This window comes from Carassius gibelio, chromosome B15 (assembly GCF_023724105.1).
Source record: "Carassius gibelio isolate Cgi1373 ecotype wild population from Czech Republic chromosome B15, carGib1.2-hapl.c, whole genome shotgun sequence".
In the NCBI taxonomy this organism is placed as follows: domain Eukaryota; kingdom Metazoa; phylum Chordata; class Actinopteri; order Cypriniformes; family Cyprinidae; genus Carassius; species Carassius gibelio.
Genome location: NC_068410.1, coordinates 13386493 through 13403587, shown reverse-complemented (window position 1 = coordinate 13403587; position 17095 = coordinate 13386493). Strand labels below are relative to the sequence as shown.

General features: G+C 36.4%; 3 protein-coding genes across 3 annotated transcripts in view; 2 read left to right on the top strand and 1 right to left on the bottom strand.

The window, feature by feature from the left end:
• The window catches only part of grik4 (glutamate receptor, ionotropic, kainate 4), a 301146-nt gene extending 298666 nt beyond the window's left edge, over window positions 1-2480 (top strand). The window contains exon 21 of the mRNA XM_052576587.1: window positions 779-2480. Coding sequence (XP_052432547.1) covers window positions 779-1162 — 384 coding nt within the window. The 3' untranslated portion in view covers window positions 1163-2480. The remainder of the gene's footprint in view (window positions 1-778) is intronic.
• A 2424-nt stretch (window positions 2481-4904) lies between these two features.
• Window positions 4905-9178, bottom strand: ccdc153 (coiled-coil domain containing 153). Its single transcript, XM_052577313.1, has 6 exons — window positions 8906-9178; window positions 8718-8783; window positions 8502-8621; window positions 6992-7084; window positions 6758-6888; window positions 4905-6367 (listed from the first exon to the last, which is right to left on the bottom strand). Exons 1-6 carry the CDS (start codon window positions 8973-8975, stop codon window positions 6239-6241), a joined length of 609 nt encoding a protein of 202 aa, XP_052433273.1. The 5' UTR covers window positions 8976-9178; the 3' UTR covers window positions 4905-6238.
• Window positions 9179-9686: 508 nt separating this feature from the next.
• The window catches only part of LOC127973172 (E3 ubiquitin-protein ligase CBL), a 34479-nt gene continuing 27070 nt past the window's right edge, over window positions 9687-17095 (top strand). The window contains exon 1 of the mRNA XM_052577306.1: window positions 9687-11279. Within this exon, the coding sequence (XP_052433266.1) occupies window positions 11133-11279 (147 nt within the window). The 5' untranslated portion in view covers window positions 9687-11132. The remainder of the gene's footprint in view (window positions 11280-17095) is intronic.

Sequence of the window (17095 nt, the reverse complement as noted above, 5' to 3'; positions counted from 1 at the left end):
GAGGACTGATGACTGATTTTAGTTTGCTCTGAGTGGATATGCATAGTATTTCCCTTGAAATTTGATGTCACCACAGGATATTAACGTTGGGAAAACACTACTGAGTACAAAAGAAAAATACTACTTTAAAACAACCATTAAGAGAAATGAATGATTCAAAGCAAAGATGATTTATTTAACAGCCCCTAATCGAAACTTTATTTTTCTAATACTGTGTGATAATATTCCATTTATGACAGGATTCCATTAAGATGATAAACTGCACCAGAGGACGCAGGAAAACACGCCGCCTCTGTTCCTAAAGTGATTAAAAATATATATGCGTTCAAATAATCAGATTGTTTTGCGTAAACAATCATCCAAACTCATCGAAAATCCTCCTGGGAGCAATTTGAGACCAATTTTTCAAAGCAAAAGGCATTGCATACAAAGAATGACCCCAAACACAGCAGCTCCACTCACTTATCACGTGTTATTTTTTATTTTTATTTTTGAAATGCAAATCTAACAGAATACATTTAAAGATTTAAAGTGAACTTGTTGAGAACGTAATGAGCACACACCAAGATCACCAGGCGCTTCAGGACATTTTCTGTGATTTCTCTGCGGTGCATCAGTCAGATAAACAGCCACCGCCCCCTGTATAGCCCAGTGTTGTTTTTGATCAATGCTCTGGCTGTGCTGCCTGCCACCCCCTGCGAGCAGTGTGTCAGCGAGACCCCCTGGCCTCTCTTTCTCTCTCTTTCTCTCCCTCTGTCTCCGTGTCTGTGCCTCACAGCTGTCCGTGTGCGAGGAGATGCTACGAGAGCTGCAGGGCATCGTGCTGTGTCAGGACAGCCTGCAGTTACGGCGCAGGCGCGGAGCCAGCGTGTTGCGACCGCAGCCTCTGCCCCTGGACGAGCGACGTGCGCGGGCGGCGGCGGCGAGCCTCAGCAACGGCAAGCTGTGCACAGGCACAGGCCTATCCGAACCCCTCTCCCACAGACTCGCGCAGGAGGCCGCCTTGGTGGCGAGAGGGTGCAGTCACATTCGCATCTGCCCGGAGTGCCGGCGCTTCCAGGGCATTCGAGTGCGCCCGGCCGGCCCTCCAGGAGCATCGCCCAGCCACAGCGAGGAGAGTATAGAGTGGGAGAACGGCACCAACAACAGTGAACATGAATAACCTCTCAGATCTGTGGCGGATAGATGTTAAACGACAGCTTTGCTGGACCCAGGGATTATGGGAGCACAGGCGCCGGAGAAGCTGTCCGTGCTGCTCAATTCAGCCCAGGAGCTGCATCTGGTTTCTGTACACTGTCCTTACAGCCCTCTGCTTTCGGAGGACACAGCAGAGGGGCTTTGTACTATGCAGTATATTTGTCTTACTGTGCTGTTGATTTATTTTTAAATTATTCCTCTTTTGTTGTGATACCACTATATTGCTATTATCTCCTTCTCACAAAACCAGTTTAGTTTGGTTTTTCACACGGCGGACGGCTGCAGACTGTGTCAAACCACGCGCAACCTTTTTTTAGAGTGCCAAAATACTTTGTATTGATTCTGTGTTGTTGCCGTCTTCATTCCGGCCCCTGAAGGAGTAACTATTAAGAGAACTGAACTCAAAAACAACTATGATCTGTTTTTATTAATAGTCATATTCTATTAAAAAGGTTTCTGAATGTTTGACGTGCATGTACGAGGGATTTAGATGCTACTGAATGAAGAAGAACATGGGAATTATATTTTTTCTGGTTGAAGACAGACGTTCTGTATTTTGCCTTTCATTCTTTTAAGTTTTGATTCCTTTTATTGCACTCCCCGGATATGAAAACTGCACATAATTGTTGGAAAGTGGAAGATTTTGCGCCCATTTAGAAAACTTGCATTGGGAAACTAACTAGGATTTATGCCAATTTCCATTCACCCTTATTTTTGCCATTCCTGCGGGGCGCTTGGAGGTGTCCGATGCGTTCACTTTCTAGAAAACATCAGGAAAGTGAGATCTGAGGTGATTGCATTCATCTGTACCACTCAATACATGATGAAATCAACTACAGACAGGGTCACTCCATCTAGACACACCTGTGTGACGAGACATTGGAGATCATAGGCCTATATACATTCAGGTATTTCTTTATATTAAATAACATCTCATGTTTCATGTTTATTTTCTTGTTTGAAACCATGAAACGTTCATTAGTTCATGTGACGTCTTGGAGTCATACTTTTGTTGAACACCCTTTTAAAGCTGGAATCAGTTTTTCAACGCACCACAGCTGAAGCAGAATTTGGATACCAAAATGAAATTATTTTATTAGGCATGATGTTACCCTTGCAGTGCCAAATTGTAATAAATTGCCTTCACGTTTTGGAGAGCCATTAGAGGTTACTTACTACCCATGTTGATTATTTCTGTGCATTTCTATTGAACTGAATCCATTTCTACATGATATTTCAATACGGTGTTAGTGCCTGACAAAAATAAATGGCATTGTGTTCAATTCTGTGAAAGGTTGGCTTTGTTCTTAAAAGTTTTGTCTCCTGGATCTGTCAGCCCTTTCTGTAAACATGTATTTTTCTAGGTGTGCAAATAGAGCTCCATTCATTTCTTATTGCAGGATGGAATGGCTTTGCGAGTGTGTGTGTTTCAGGCCTCTGATGAACAATGGCAAAGCTGTATGTGCAGGTGGATTTTCGCTGGATACACAGACCTGCAGACAACTCTATCGGGGCAACTTCAAGATGTGACGCATTTACAATGTGGGGCATGGCATCAGCTACACATCTGCTTTAGGTTCACAGAAGCACAAGAGTGTCAACAAACAAGCAAAAACATTTGGGAGACAATAACTGCTTGGAGTGACAACTGGCTGCTTACACAGGAAGTTTAAAACAAGTAGTTTACAATTAGCCATTACAATTTGGGTAAAAGCAACGAAATATTGCCAAAAATTAACATGCAGCAATTCTTCACATCTGTCAAAAAAATTGTTAAGTTACAAGCTTCTAATGTCATTGAAATGCACAATTTGCACCCAGACATAACTAGTTTATTCCATTATCCAAAGTGGCCACTAATAGGAGGGTTAACAAGATAAAGAAAGTAGTATTGGGCTTGTCATGTGACCTCAAAATGGCTTACTGAATACATTTTTGTGATAGCATTATTCATTTCTCTTTACTAAATCCTTCTTATAAATATTTGGTTCAATGAGAACTTACCACCCAGTCTCAATAGGTTACAATGTAATTCATACAAAACTGATATTTAGAAAGAAGCATGTAGGTCCATATGAATTAGCCATCGATTCGCCAAAATGTAATATTGCCATGAGCTTCTGTGTTTGCCTCAATCCTGAGTATTTTCAAACTGAAGAAATATCTTCAACATCTGCAAATGTCTAAATGATGGGAATCAAACACTAAGTTGTCCAGCGCTATGATGGTTTGATGGTAATGAGTGTAAATTGTTCAGAGACTGAAATGTCATGGCTGAAGACAGGACTTATTAGTGAGACACGCAAAGCTCCGAGCCCAATCAGTCCGGATGCATTCCCGAGGGCAGAGCCTCTATCTCTCTCAGAATACTGCCCTTCTCCAACCCATTTATTTCTTCATTCAGCTCTAACCTGTTTCCACAGAATTAAATTGCATCTCTGGCTTTAATTCTTAGTGTCGCGACTGGTTTCAGTCCAACAGAAGGAAATTTGACTTTTTTGCTGATTTACACTTAATGACATCACTAAACTAGATGTCATGTTGTTGTACTCCGAAATGTGTCAGACTGCAATTCAGGCACGTATTGCATTTCCAGCGGTGCCATATAGGGCAGGGGCAAAATAAACCTTAATCAGGGTATATGGCCATAATATTCAAAAATGCTTTCTGTGTGAATGGCCACAAAGTTAAAGTCAATACAGGCCTAGGCTACACTACTTGAATAACAACACATCCAATATTATGTCAGAGGTATTTGAATGTTAGGTTTTATTAATTGTGTTGACTTGCCACATATTAGTGATTTTCACAGTTTCAAAAAATGATTTATTATTAAAGGCAATATATTAAAACAGCCCGTTCTTCTAAAACGATACAATTTTCTTTCTCTAAAAGGACCCAATGCTGCTACAAATCTGTTTCAGATCACTGGTTTGTCACTTACAGCAGAATTAATCTTACTCTTTTTAATGTTCTGAAACATATTATCAAAGGTAAGTAACAGCATAGCTCAAAATGTTATTTCCCATTTTCGTTTCACTGTGGAAATGCTGTTAACATCCCTGTGAGTATTGGTAGATATTAATGTCATGTTCATTTTGCCACATTTTGTTCACCAGCAGTGCTTAAATGAGAAGAACAACAGTCAGTCATGTTACAGATTTAAGTGAAATAAAACTCTGTTTGCTTTCTTCTGCTTTCCATTTATTGATCGATCTCAGATTGGGAGACATTGATCATCTGCCTGTCAGATAGAGTAGGCCCTACTTCTGCACATAGAAAATATCAATGTAGTGCCATGAATGTGACATTTTTGTGACAAGGTCAGTTATTTAACATATAACTTCGTTAACGCAATCATCTGTGTAATCAAGATTTTTGTATTGAGGTGATGTTTGTAGAGCTTATTCCAGACAGTCTCTCTCGGGGAATCTCACATTCGTGAATCAACAGCTGGCGTCTGTCAGGGGCATTAGAGCATACTCTTGGACTCTTACTAAGAAGAACACAACAGGTAAACATCCTACACATTCTTTTGGGGGGGGGGGGGGGTTATTACATTATTAAAAGGGTTATTACATTATTTTAGTAAAATCATTTTTAATTTTGATCAATTTAAACGTGGAAATACTGTGCAAATTGGAATAGCGACAGAAAATTTGACCAACAGAGACCCCTGCTGGAGACAAAATGAACTGCACTGTCTGTTGTAAAGGGATTGGATCAGAAGACTTTATTCATGAAACACTTGTAAGACAATTATGTATGGAAATACAGTCTGCTTGTTTCATAAATAAGACCAAAAGACAAGTTGGCCTTATTAACACAATGATTAAACTGCTTCATCGAATTATGCTAATATCAGGTATAGTAATTCCAAATGTAAACAATATTCACTTAAGGATAAATTAACTGTAAAAATGTATGTCCTGAGTCCTGAGAACAAATTTTTAAAAGTCACTAATTTCAAATCAGCTAGACCTTCGTAATGTGATAATTAAGACAATGTCTTTTGTTGTTGTTGTTTTCAGATCAACTTTTAGTTCAGGATTTAGACCTCAGTTGAAGTTGATATCGGCACAAGCTAGCACTGTTCCCAAACCTGTTTAACTGAATATATGAATGTCTTCGATTAGTGAGAAAGATTTTCTAATGTTTTTGAAAGAGGTCTCTTATTCTATCTTTTTTTTTAAAATCAAAATACAGTAAAACAGTGATGTTGTAAAATATAGTGACAAGTTAAAATGACTGTTTTCTATTTGAATATATTTTTTAAATGTAATTTATTCCTGTGATGCCGAAGCTGAATTTTCAGCAGCCATTACTTGAGTCTTCAGTGTCATATGTAACCCTAAAGCACAAAACCAGTCTTAAGTCAAATTAATTGTTTATTCTTTTCATGTCAAAAATCATTAGGATATTAAGTAAAGATCATATTTTGTAAATGTCCTATTGTAAATATATCAAAATCAAATTTTTGATTAGACATATGCATTTCTAAGAACTTCATTTGGACAACTTCAAAGCCGACTTTCTCGGTATTGTGATTTTTTTGCACCCTCAGATTCCCGAATTTCAAATAGTTGTCTCGGCCAAATATTGTCCTATCATAACAAAGCTTATTTATTCAGCTTTCAGATGAAGTATAACTCTCAATTTCAAGAAATTGACCCATATGACTGGTTTTGTGGTCCAGGGTATGATTCTTCAGAAATCATTCTAATATGCTGATATGATGCTCAAAAAAAAATAAAGAAATGGGGGGGGGGGTTACTGATGAATAGAAAGTTTAAAAGAACAGCATTGATTTAAAACAGAACTCTTTTGAAACATAAATCTTTTTACTGTCACTTTTGATCAATTTAATGCATCCTTGCTAATTAAACCTAATAATTTCTTTAAAAGAAAGTACTGACCCGTACTATATATAGGATTTTGAAAACTCCTAGTTTATGCAGTATTATGCAATTGCTTAGATGTCAAAGGTCAGAAGTCCTGGTCCTGCTCCTGTTCTGTTCACAGCGCTCAACTGAAGGTGTCCTCATATGTGAAGCGGGTTTAACCCAAAGTCTCTGAGTGTGTCCTTGACATCCTGATGAATGACTGTGCTCTGTTCTTCCCACTGCAGCCGTGTCTCAGCCAGGTGAGAGAGCAAACTGTCCAGACAGCCCTGCATCAGGCCAATAGACACCAATTATTAAAAGCGCACTCAATTTAAGATGAAAAGTAGCTTATTAAATGGGCCATGCCTCACCATCTGGCACAAGCATTTAGAGGTGCAGATGGTCTCTATATGCTAAAATAGTAAAAGCTGAAATGGATAACCTTGTGGATGGCAATTAGATTTGTTATCATTTTAATTTGTTTTATTATAGCATTAATTATACCTCATTTCGTTGAGGTAGATTAGTCTGTCACGCTTTGAAATGTCACTGAGCAACTTGAGCTAAGCCTTGTGTAATGCTGATAAAATATGTCATCCATTCAAGCATCTAATATATATTTTGACACAGCACTGATATTTCACTTAATCACTTACAGAGCCGTGACTCTGACTTACGTGTAGGATCTTCTCACACTCTCTCTCCATACTGTCCAGTTTGCTTTGGAGGTCAGAGATGATGGTGTCTTTTTCTGCTTCTGTCTTCTCTCGCTGCTCTCTTTCCCATTTTAGTTGAACCTGACATTCGGCTAATCAAAGAGAGGCCTTGTTTGTGATCAGCATGTGATTGGAGAGCATGTGCACTGCCTATGATAAGCACAAGAATTTGAATGTGTTTATGCCTGGACTTACCGAGCTGCGTCTCAAGCATGTCTACACTCACTTCAAGCCTGTTTACTTTAGTCTGCAGGCCTGTTTCCATGGACTTATACTGGCGGTTGAGATCTGAAAACAAGTTTGTGTACAATACAATACATATTGTGTTGGAAATCAATGATATACATTTACATAAGTCATAAAGAGGTGAGTAACATTATTACATGATGACATTTATAATATCGTGTTATATGAAATGAAATCTAACCTTTATTAAAATCGATAATAGATTTCTTTTTCAAATTAAAAGCTTGTTCTTTTGCTCTTTCTATTTATCAGAGAATCCTGAAAAATCTATATTTTGGGTTTACACCCAAATTTTCATTATCATAATCATGACTATAATATGAAATATTATTATTGTAGTAATGTTTCTTGAACAACAAATCAGCATATTAGAATGACTTTTGAAGAATCTAACACTTTCATTTAGCAAGCATTAAATTAATCAAAAATGACAATAAAGATATTTACAGTATAGTGTTCAAATATTTACATTTCAAATAAATGCTGTTCTCTTAAACTTTCTCAAATAAATAATTATTTATATATATATATATATATATATATATATATATATATATATATATATATATATATATATATATATATATATATATATATATATATATACAAACCAAAAGTTTGGAAACATAATTTTTTTATGTTTTTGAATAAAAGGCTCATCAAACCTGCATTTATTTGATCAAAAATACAGAAAAAAAATTAATATTGTTATATATTATTACAATTTAAAATAATTGTTTTTACATTAATTATATTTTAAATTAGCATTTATTTCTGTGATGCAAAGCTGCATTTTTAGGATCATTATCACATGATCCTTTAGAAATCATTTTAATATGATGATTCATTATCAAAGTTGGAAACAGTTCTGCTGCTTAATATTTTTTCAGAACGTGATGCTTTTTTAGGATACTTTGATGAATAAAAAGTTCTAATTACAGTTTAAAATATATAAAAATAAAAAATAGTTATCTTTGTAATAATATTTCACAATATTACTGTTTTTACTGTATTTTTACTGAAATAAATGCTGCTTTCTTTCAATCCGAACTTTCGTTTTGAATATTAAGACATGCTGTGGATCAACTAATCATGTCATTTCAAGAAAATAAACTAAAGTCCAACAGGTGACCTCAGAAATATTGAGCAAGATTATGAAATACCGAAGTCTGTGAAATGTAATGTTATCTATATGTCAGAAATAACGATTTTTCGGTATCACTAGGATCTTTAGGGAAGCTTCAAGATATTAATTAAGTGAAACTTTTTGAGACATTGAGAAAGCCAAAATTCAGCATTCCTCAGCACGTTTTGTTCTATAGACTGCTACATGCACCTTTCAAATAATTCGAAAACAATACAGCATAAAACATGAGTATATGAACTTGAAGTACACATTGTTTCATGCAGGTGTGCTATATCAATCGAGCTGAAATAAAGAAATACACTTTATACAGACCTGTAGTGATGTCCTTCATGTCTGATCGTTCCTGACTGAGCACCTGCTCCAGATCTCTGATTTGACTTCTCAAGTCATCTCTCACTGCTGTGGCCTGACGCGTTATACTGGTCCTCAGAGCTGATGAGATTGGTAGAGAAGTTCCTTTCTTAATGTTTTCATAGAGCTGGACACCACAACAACTCCTAAAACAGGCCAATTTAATATCTGCCTTACCAAGATGTTCCTTTAAAACAGCCACGTCTAAGGCACTTCTCCGATACTTCTCTGTAAGTCCATCATCTGTATGATTAGAAAAAATAGAAAAATTTATCATGTCAATAAAATAGGGGCTACTATTGTTAAGCAGCTACATTATTTTGTGTTTATAAAATAAAATGTTGTACAGTAGTTTATAGAAAAACCTTTTTCTGTTGTGCTCTTTTTGGACTTTTCCTTTTTGTTGTTTCCTTTCCCTTTCTTTTTTGGTGGCATGGTGTAAAGATTCTAGAGCTGCGTGTTTCGAACTGAAGGAAAAGTTCATTGTGTCTGTATTGTGTATACAGAGCAGCCTGGCAGCGTGGGAGTGGTTAGAGAGAGCCGTTAGCCAATCACCTCTCCAGAATGCCAATTAAAGTTGGTCTACGTATCCGCATTGCACTACGTTACCGGCTCGTTGCTTGGAAGTGTGTATATAGTTGCTAAGCGCGTCGTTTTGTGTTAAGGACAATAAAGTATTTTGAGGTATTTCTGAATTTCTTAGATTCTTGAAAGAGAATCTCACTGTTTCATTTTTAAGGAAAGAACGCGGAGTTCTGTAGAGGCAACTCTCATTCACAAGTAGCCTATTTACTTTTCTTTAAATTTCATTTTTGTATATTTGTGAATATAAATAATAATAAGAAATAATTATAAATTATCACCGAATCAAGCATCATATATTATTAGACCAATTCTTGAAATGTGTCAAAAAAAATGTTTAACCCAGTGGGCGGCGAAAGTACGCTACTTCTAAAAATGCTTAGCTCATGAATATTAACCACGTCATTGCTTACGTTGCTTGGTAACCTTTCCGGTTACGTTACCTATTCAATATTCATTAGTCGTGAATTTCACCATAGTAGGATTCGTATATTCGCAAGAGGAGCGAAAACGGAGGCGGAGAAATATGAGAGAGGGCGAGGACTTACAGGCGGAACAGGAAGTGCAATCACACGAGCTCGGGAGGGGGAGTTCGAGGTGCTGTTTATTACCCAAACTGTTTTATTTATCTTATTTCATTATGTTATAATTTCGCGATCTAATATTGCATTTTCATATGGTGAAAGACAATCTGTGCTGTGTTTATAAATAACGTGAGTGATCGCTTTTCCCCTTGCTTTTTTGCTTGCAAGAGCTCTTGGCTTGCTCAACCTGAACTTCCCATTGCAAAAGTAGTGATGGGAGGTCCGATTCATTTCAGTGAATCGAATCTTTCGGACAGGTCCCCTCAAAGAACCGATTCCACTATCTTTGTACGTCACTTCGCTAATAAGTGATCACGTGGTCCCTAACACATAGGCTTTGAAACTTTCCAATATTTTTTGAAAAAAAAAAGGATTTTCTTTATATTTACGGTATATATATATATATATATACATTTTTGTTCAACACATTGTTATTCTATATTTGCAAGTTATTATGTATTGTTTATTGATTAATATTACTGCAAACTAAATCAAAGTCATATATAGTCATAGGTTTATTATTAATGTTTTGATTGTGTTTATTGTAATTTCATGTGTCATTTTCATGTGATTATTGTAGCAATGATTATGGTCATATAATTCATATATACAAATTGTACAAATCATATACAGACAGAGAATTACATAATTACAAACAGAGAATTCATTAAAAAGAAATTAGTAAAAGTTTATATATATATATATATATATATATATATATATATATATATATATATATATATATATAGGATGAAGTCAAATTAAAGAAATTAGAAAAAGTTTTTTGTTTGTTTGTTTGTTTTAGGATGAAGTCAAATAGTTATTAAAGAGATTAGTTTTCAGTTTGATAATTGTCAGTAAGTCATCTCTCTAGATAGGGGTTGGAAGATCATTTCAATTCGATTTCGATCTTAAATATAATCTGCACATATATTAACCATCCTAATTTAATTTTACCTGTAAAACTATTTTAGTTTACCAGTTTTGTGAGCAGATTCATTCAAACGATCCGAACTAACCGATTCATTCAAAGGATCCGACTCAAATGAAGGATTCGATCACGAATCGGACATCGCTCTGCAGAAGCGTACAGATAGCGAAAGAGAGAGAGCTGCAAGAACAGGGAACATCACGCACGGGGTGTCGATGTGAAAGCAGTTGTTCCTCCTCGTCCAAGCACCCATCAAAACTTATTTTACGCTTTGTTTTTAACGGGATCCGCCGCACTAGCCGAGCTTATTCAACACAGCGAGAAACGGCGGTTTCCAGCACGGGGGTTTTAATGGGAGTCTTGCATCGATAAAGCGCTTCTCCCCCCCTTGACGGACCCTCGCTCGAACCGAACCGGACTCGGGCGCTGTCCTCACCGGGGGGTATCCGAACCCAGTGATATTTTGACTAGGAAAAGACCACTCCGAGTCCGAATATGGCAGGAAACCTGAAGAAAGGTGGGGGGCTTATTGGCTTGATGAAGGACGCTTTTCAGCCTCACCATCATCTCCACCACTCCCATCACCAGCCCGGGGCCGTAGACAAAAAGACGGTGGAGAAATGCTGGAAATTCATGGATAAGGTGGGTGGCTATTACTCAAAACACAACAGGAAGATACCAGAGAAAGTCGCTGTAGCTAGCAGCCTCGGTCTCTTGTTAGCTTAGCCGGATGGCCTGCACAGAGGAGTCCTAATGCAATATGGCAGGGCAGCTCTGCTGAAGCAATTATCTAAATGATTTGCAGGCTATTAAACTATATTCAGCCGGCCATATACTCTGAGAATATCTAGTTTTAGACAGTAGGTCATTTTGCTTTACTCGTACGCCTCAGCTTGCCCAGTAGGACTCGTGAATATGGTACAGGGTTCTGTGCTAGTTGTGCTAGCTTAATAGCTTGTGGCAGTTCTTTAACTAATAACGTTAAATATTGTTTATATGGTAAGACGACTAGGAATGGTTTGGGCATATCTCTTCAAAAGTGACTCCTTCAGGATGCTCAAATGAACAGTCTGGAAATCCCAAAGTTGGTTAAGCAACCGGTGTGTGACGTTACTGATCTGGTTGCTGATCAGTCAGTTGGTTAAATTGCATTTTCTCCGTGTAGACGTGGACTGATCTGCTCTTTCAACAACTACTTGCTGTTCTTGTTCCTCTATCTATCTATATATCTATCTATCTATCTATCTATCATTCTTATTATTGGACAATCAGGAAGTGTCATCACTTTTTTTCTTGACTATAAGTGCTTGGAATATGTTTTTAAGTGGAATATAAACTAATGTGTCCCAGTCATATGAAGCTTAATATGCAGCTTTATTAAAAGTTAGTTGTTTTGGGATGTAATGCAGATCTTAGTAGGGTTGATCTTGTGATCAGGTGTGGATGTAGCCGCTAGGCACACAGTCCTTCCTTCACACCTGATTAGCTGTATAAAGCCTACTGTATCCTTTGATATGTGCATTTCTAAGACTTCTAAATGATCAACATCAAGACTTCGCGCACACAATGTGCTACATGCCTCCCGCCCTATGATTGATAGTTCATACCTTTTTTGCAAGTTAAAATCCTTTTAGCCAAATTGTAATGCCGCCCGCCTCCAGGTTGTACAAGTTTTTAATATAATGTAAACGTAAGAATAACTTTTATATTATTAATATTTTTAGTTGAACATTTGTTGGAATGAAGCAGCTCAGCATTTCATGTTTCCTTAATATGCTCTGCTATACTATAATGAAGTTATTGACGTAAATAACTACACATTAGAATTTCAGAATTTAGCAATACACATTACGGCAGCTGCAACAAATGTATTTATTTATTTATTTTTCTCAGTTCATGCCTTTGAAATGGGTATTATCTTCAAGCGTGAGCAACACATTCTCATTATATTATACCATGAGCCATAAAAAAAACCTAATGTATTAAATAAAATACAAAACTTAAAATGCATGTTCAACTTAGAAAAAAGTTAGTTTATATATATATATATATTATTTTATAATTAGTAATTACCTTTTCAGTAAAGTTTTCCATTTCAAAGTAACATATTTTTCATATGTCAGGCTTTAGTTTAGAGTTAATGTACTAAGAATTTAATCAACTGACAGAGAAACTTTAAAACGTACAACTTTTATGCGAACATCTGTCTACTAGAGTGGTTTTCTTTTGTTGAATTTGCTGCCTCACAATACAAAAGTTAAAGCTGCAGTTCATGGAAAAAAAGTTGTGGTTACTGACCTCACACTTCCTGTGATCTTCACACTGATACATGAGCGAAACGGTGCATCTGTCACAGGGGGCTCATTTTAAACTTATCCTGTTGATGCTTTGATACTAAAGATGGCTTTTAATTTATGTTTTCAAATGCTTGTTGCACAGGAAGACTATTTCATTTTTACTGAGAAGAGCAGATAATGCTTGCTGACTGATAACTTTGCAACTTCCTATTTGTTTAGTTTCACACTGGGAAGTTTGGTTAGTGCACATGTGACATATCACATTGCCTTCATAAGCGAATCTCCCCGTTTTTGCAACATAACATTGTAAATTTCCACTTTATGTTAAATCTGCTGAGACTTAGATTATAAAACCTTTAAATGATTGTTTAGTGTGAACATCACGAACGTTGATTCAGGAAATGTGACATTAGGAGAAGTTCCACTTGCAATGTTATATTCATAAGACTTAAACTTTTAAGTTTATCATGACTTTGCTATTTATTATCCAAAGGTAACATTTCCATGCTATCCATTTAGTTAAATTCTGTAAATATTCAACCTCTTACCAAATACACAAGAGCAGAAGTTTAGCTTCTTCCCTTTGAATCTTAACATGCAAAAACATTGCATAGTCAAAAACTCTATAGAATTCTGTATTTGACTATGGGTTTTCCCTGTGTATGCGTCTGTTGTGTTCACCATATTTACAAACAGATTATCTACACTTTGGTCTCCTTATAAGGTTTAGCAATCATTAAACTACATGTCGATTGTAGTTGTTTTTGGCGGTATATTTCCATACTTTGATAAGGTTGTTCTTATACTATGAATGCAGATTTAAGACTGTAAATGGCACTGTTGCATTGTTTGAGTGTGTTATTTTTATTGGTGCATTGTAAATGATGTCTATTTTAATCGAATTCCTGGTATAGTTTCTGATGCTTGAAGCCAAGCTGACTTTTCTCTGCACTTTTGTATTATTATTATTATTCTGAATTCAGGTCATCACTGGAAGCCCTAATGAACACACGTCTGCACGTGAACAGAACACATAGATGTATGCTTATTCACTGATAATTCTTGGGACGTCCTGTCGCCACAGTCTTATCTTTTGGCTGTCAGGGGATGGGGGTGCATGAGATCCAGAAGCTTTGGAGCACCAGTCAGACTGGATGGTGACAACCCCCACCTCAATGATGTCATCACCTCTCCCCACCCCCCAATCACAGCTGGTCCTGTGCTGAAGACAAAATAGATAAGAGCGGCTGCAAGTACTCTGAGCAGCTGCAGGCAGCGCCGGACACTTATTGCTGGAACGTGCGTCCGCAGCACAGTGGTGACATTTGAGCAGTTTCCCGTTTCCTCAAATTTCCCACCCACGTCTTAATCAGTAGTTCAGAAGGTGATGATACGTAGCTTTAGTCCAGACCGAAGAAAGCCTCTATGTCTGAATTAAAGCAAAGCCTATTGGACCATCAGTCTAGCCATTAAGTTGTTTGGCTAATGAAGTGGTTTGAGGCCATGCACTTAATCATAATGATTTAATGTCTGGAATGGAGTGGTGGTGTTTCTTATTCTTGGACGATTTTAACCGCTTTGTGGCCTCCAGTAGGGTTGAATGGAATGAGGATATATATGTATTGGGGTGTAACGGTACGCAAAAATCACGGTTCGGTACGTACCTCGGTTTTAAAGTCACGGTTCAGTACATTTTCGGTACAGTAAATGAAAGAAATGCAAACATTAAACTGCAGGTTGTTTATTACTATAAACATTTTTATAACAATTTGTTTACACTTTTTTTAAAACATATTTTAATAAAATATATATAAAATAAAAAAAGAATAAGAAATGAAATACTGCTGCAAAGTTCTCCACTAAATAAAATACTCTATCTCTAACCAATATCACATTTTAAAAAATTAATTACATTTATATAGCGCTAAAGCACTTAACATAGTCAGGGAGTATCTCCTCATCCACCACCAGTGTGCAGCATCCACCTGGATGATGCGACGGCAGCCATAATGCGCCAGAACGCCCACCACACACCAGCTAACTGGTGGAGAGGAGACCAAGATAATAAAATATAATGAAAAATATAAATAAATAACTATGATTACAGTGCAGCATTACCAATCCCAGCTTGTAGGCCTGCTCATATTTAAAATATATATATAACTTTTCTAAAGAGTAAAGTGCAGCATCAACAGTTTAAGTTTTTAGACCTGCTCAGATTTCGCTATTGCGTTGGACCGATCGGAAATTAAGAGCAAAGGTCTGTTTGAATGCAGACGGGAGCTGAGTTTGAATTACAGTCGTTTTTTTCCTAGTTGTAGTGATGTTCACACTCGCATGATACCTTTTGAAAACTTTAGAATCCGCTGCAAGGCGGGATTTGCACTGAACGCAGAGACTTCCGCCACTTAATTTGTTTGTATGGAAAACAAAATATTCTTAATTATAAACATATATAATATATAAACAAACTTGCACCGTACCGAAACGGTCAAGTACGAATACACGTACCGTTACACCCCTAATACGTATATGTGTGTTCGTGTGCATAAAGATTTCACTGTATAATTGACATGTAACCGTTTAATAAAGTTAGGAATTTTTTGTAATAACTGATCATAATATTAAATACAATTTTTATTTTAAATAAATCCTGTTCTCTTGAACTTTCTATTCATCAAAGAATCTAGAAAAAAGTGTATTAAGCAGCACAACTGTTTTCAAATGATAATAAATGTTTCTTGAACAGCAAATGAGCATATTAAAATGATTTCTGGATGATCATGTGACACTTAAGACTGGAGTAATGACTGTTGGAAATTCCGCTTTGCCATCACAGAAACAAATACAATTTATAAGTATATATATATTAAAAAAGTTATTTTAAATTGGAATTGCAATTTTTTTAAATAGGCTGTTTTTACTGTACTTTTTTTATAGATCTGTAATGATCGATCGATATGGATCGAAACATAAATTAAATGTCTAATGATACTATGTATCGATGCCACACGTAAAATATCGATATCTGTAGTATGAATGGGTACCTTATTTTGATACTTTACACATTTTCCCCAATGTCCGTCTATGCATTACCGCTAACATGTGCATTCTTGCTCATCACTCGCTTGTCGGGACGATAACAGCATAAAAAACACTTGGGATAGTTGACAGATTGTCGAGCACTTGTAAGAAGTTTTTCAGGCACGCAGTGACACGCACACATACAGACAGATGCATCGACAGCATGCTAATACCTAATTGAGCTCTTTTCCATTCTTTTGTGCATGGATGAACCGATACTTGAACAAATTACATCAACATGTTCGCCTTGGCGAATATTTTAGTAAACTAGGTCTACAGTAGTCTAAGATTTGAAGTGGATCAAAAAAGTTAATCAAAGTTGTTCTAAGACAAGAACACATTTTGGTTTTGGGACAACTTTTAGGAAAGGTTTTGAGCCACTTCAAATGTTGACTAGTATGTGTCTTAACGTAAATAGTTGAGAAAGAAAATCGGTATCGGTATTTTTGGATCCATGCTTTCATTCTTAAAGTGAAAGCAGGCTTACATTTACATTTGTCATTTTGCAGATGCTTTTATCCAAAGTGATTTACAATTGAGGGATAAACTTACAGAAAATCTCTGTTAACGGAAAAAAAATCTCACTGATTTTGACTAACTCTTATAAGGATTAATCTATATTTAATCTATAATCTTTAACCTAACCCTTTACATTTTATTAAACTCCTATTTTTGAAATGCTAGTTGTTTAATGCAAGAGTAGACCAACACAGTTATTAAGCATATTCATTTCTCATTGAGTTGACAGGAAAATAAAAAAAAACATTGTATGCAATACCATTATAAACAGCATTTTTATAATGCCGCCCAACCCTAATCTCAAGCATTAAATCCCTATAGCTGCAAAGTACACACTGTCATTCCCAGTCTTCAGCTGTAAATGTTGTGGAAATTGAGATGACAGCATAGTGCTGTAGATTGCAGAACTGTGTCTTTTGTGCAAACACAGTTGTCATCATATGTAGCTCACAAAAATCCTTTGGACTTTAAGATTCTTCTCTCTGGAATGTTCTGCTGTGTGACCTTAAGTTTTGTGTGTATTTATGGTTTGGTTAACAGTTTTCAAGCCCTTGTCAG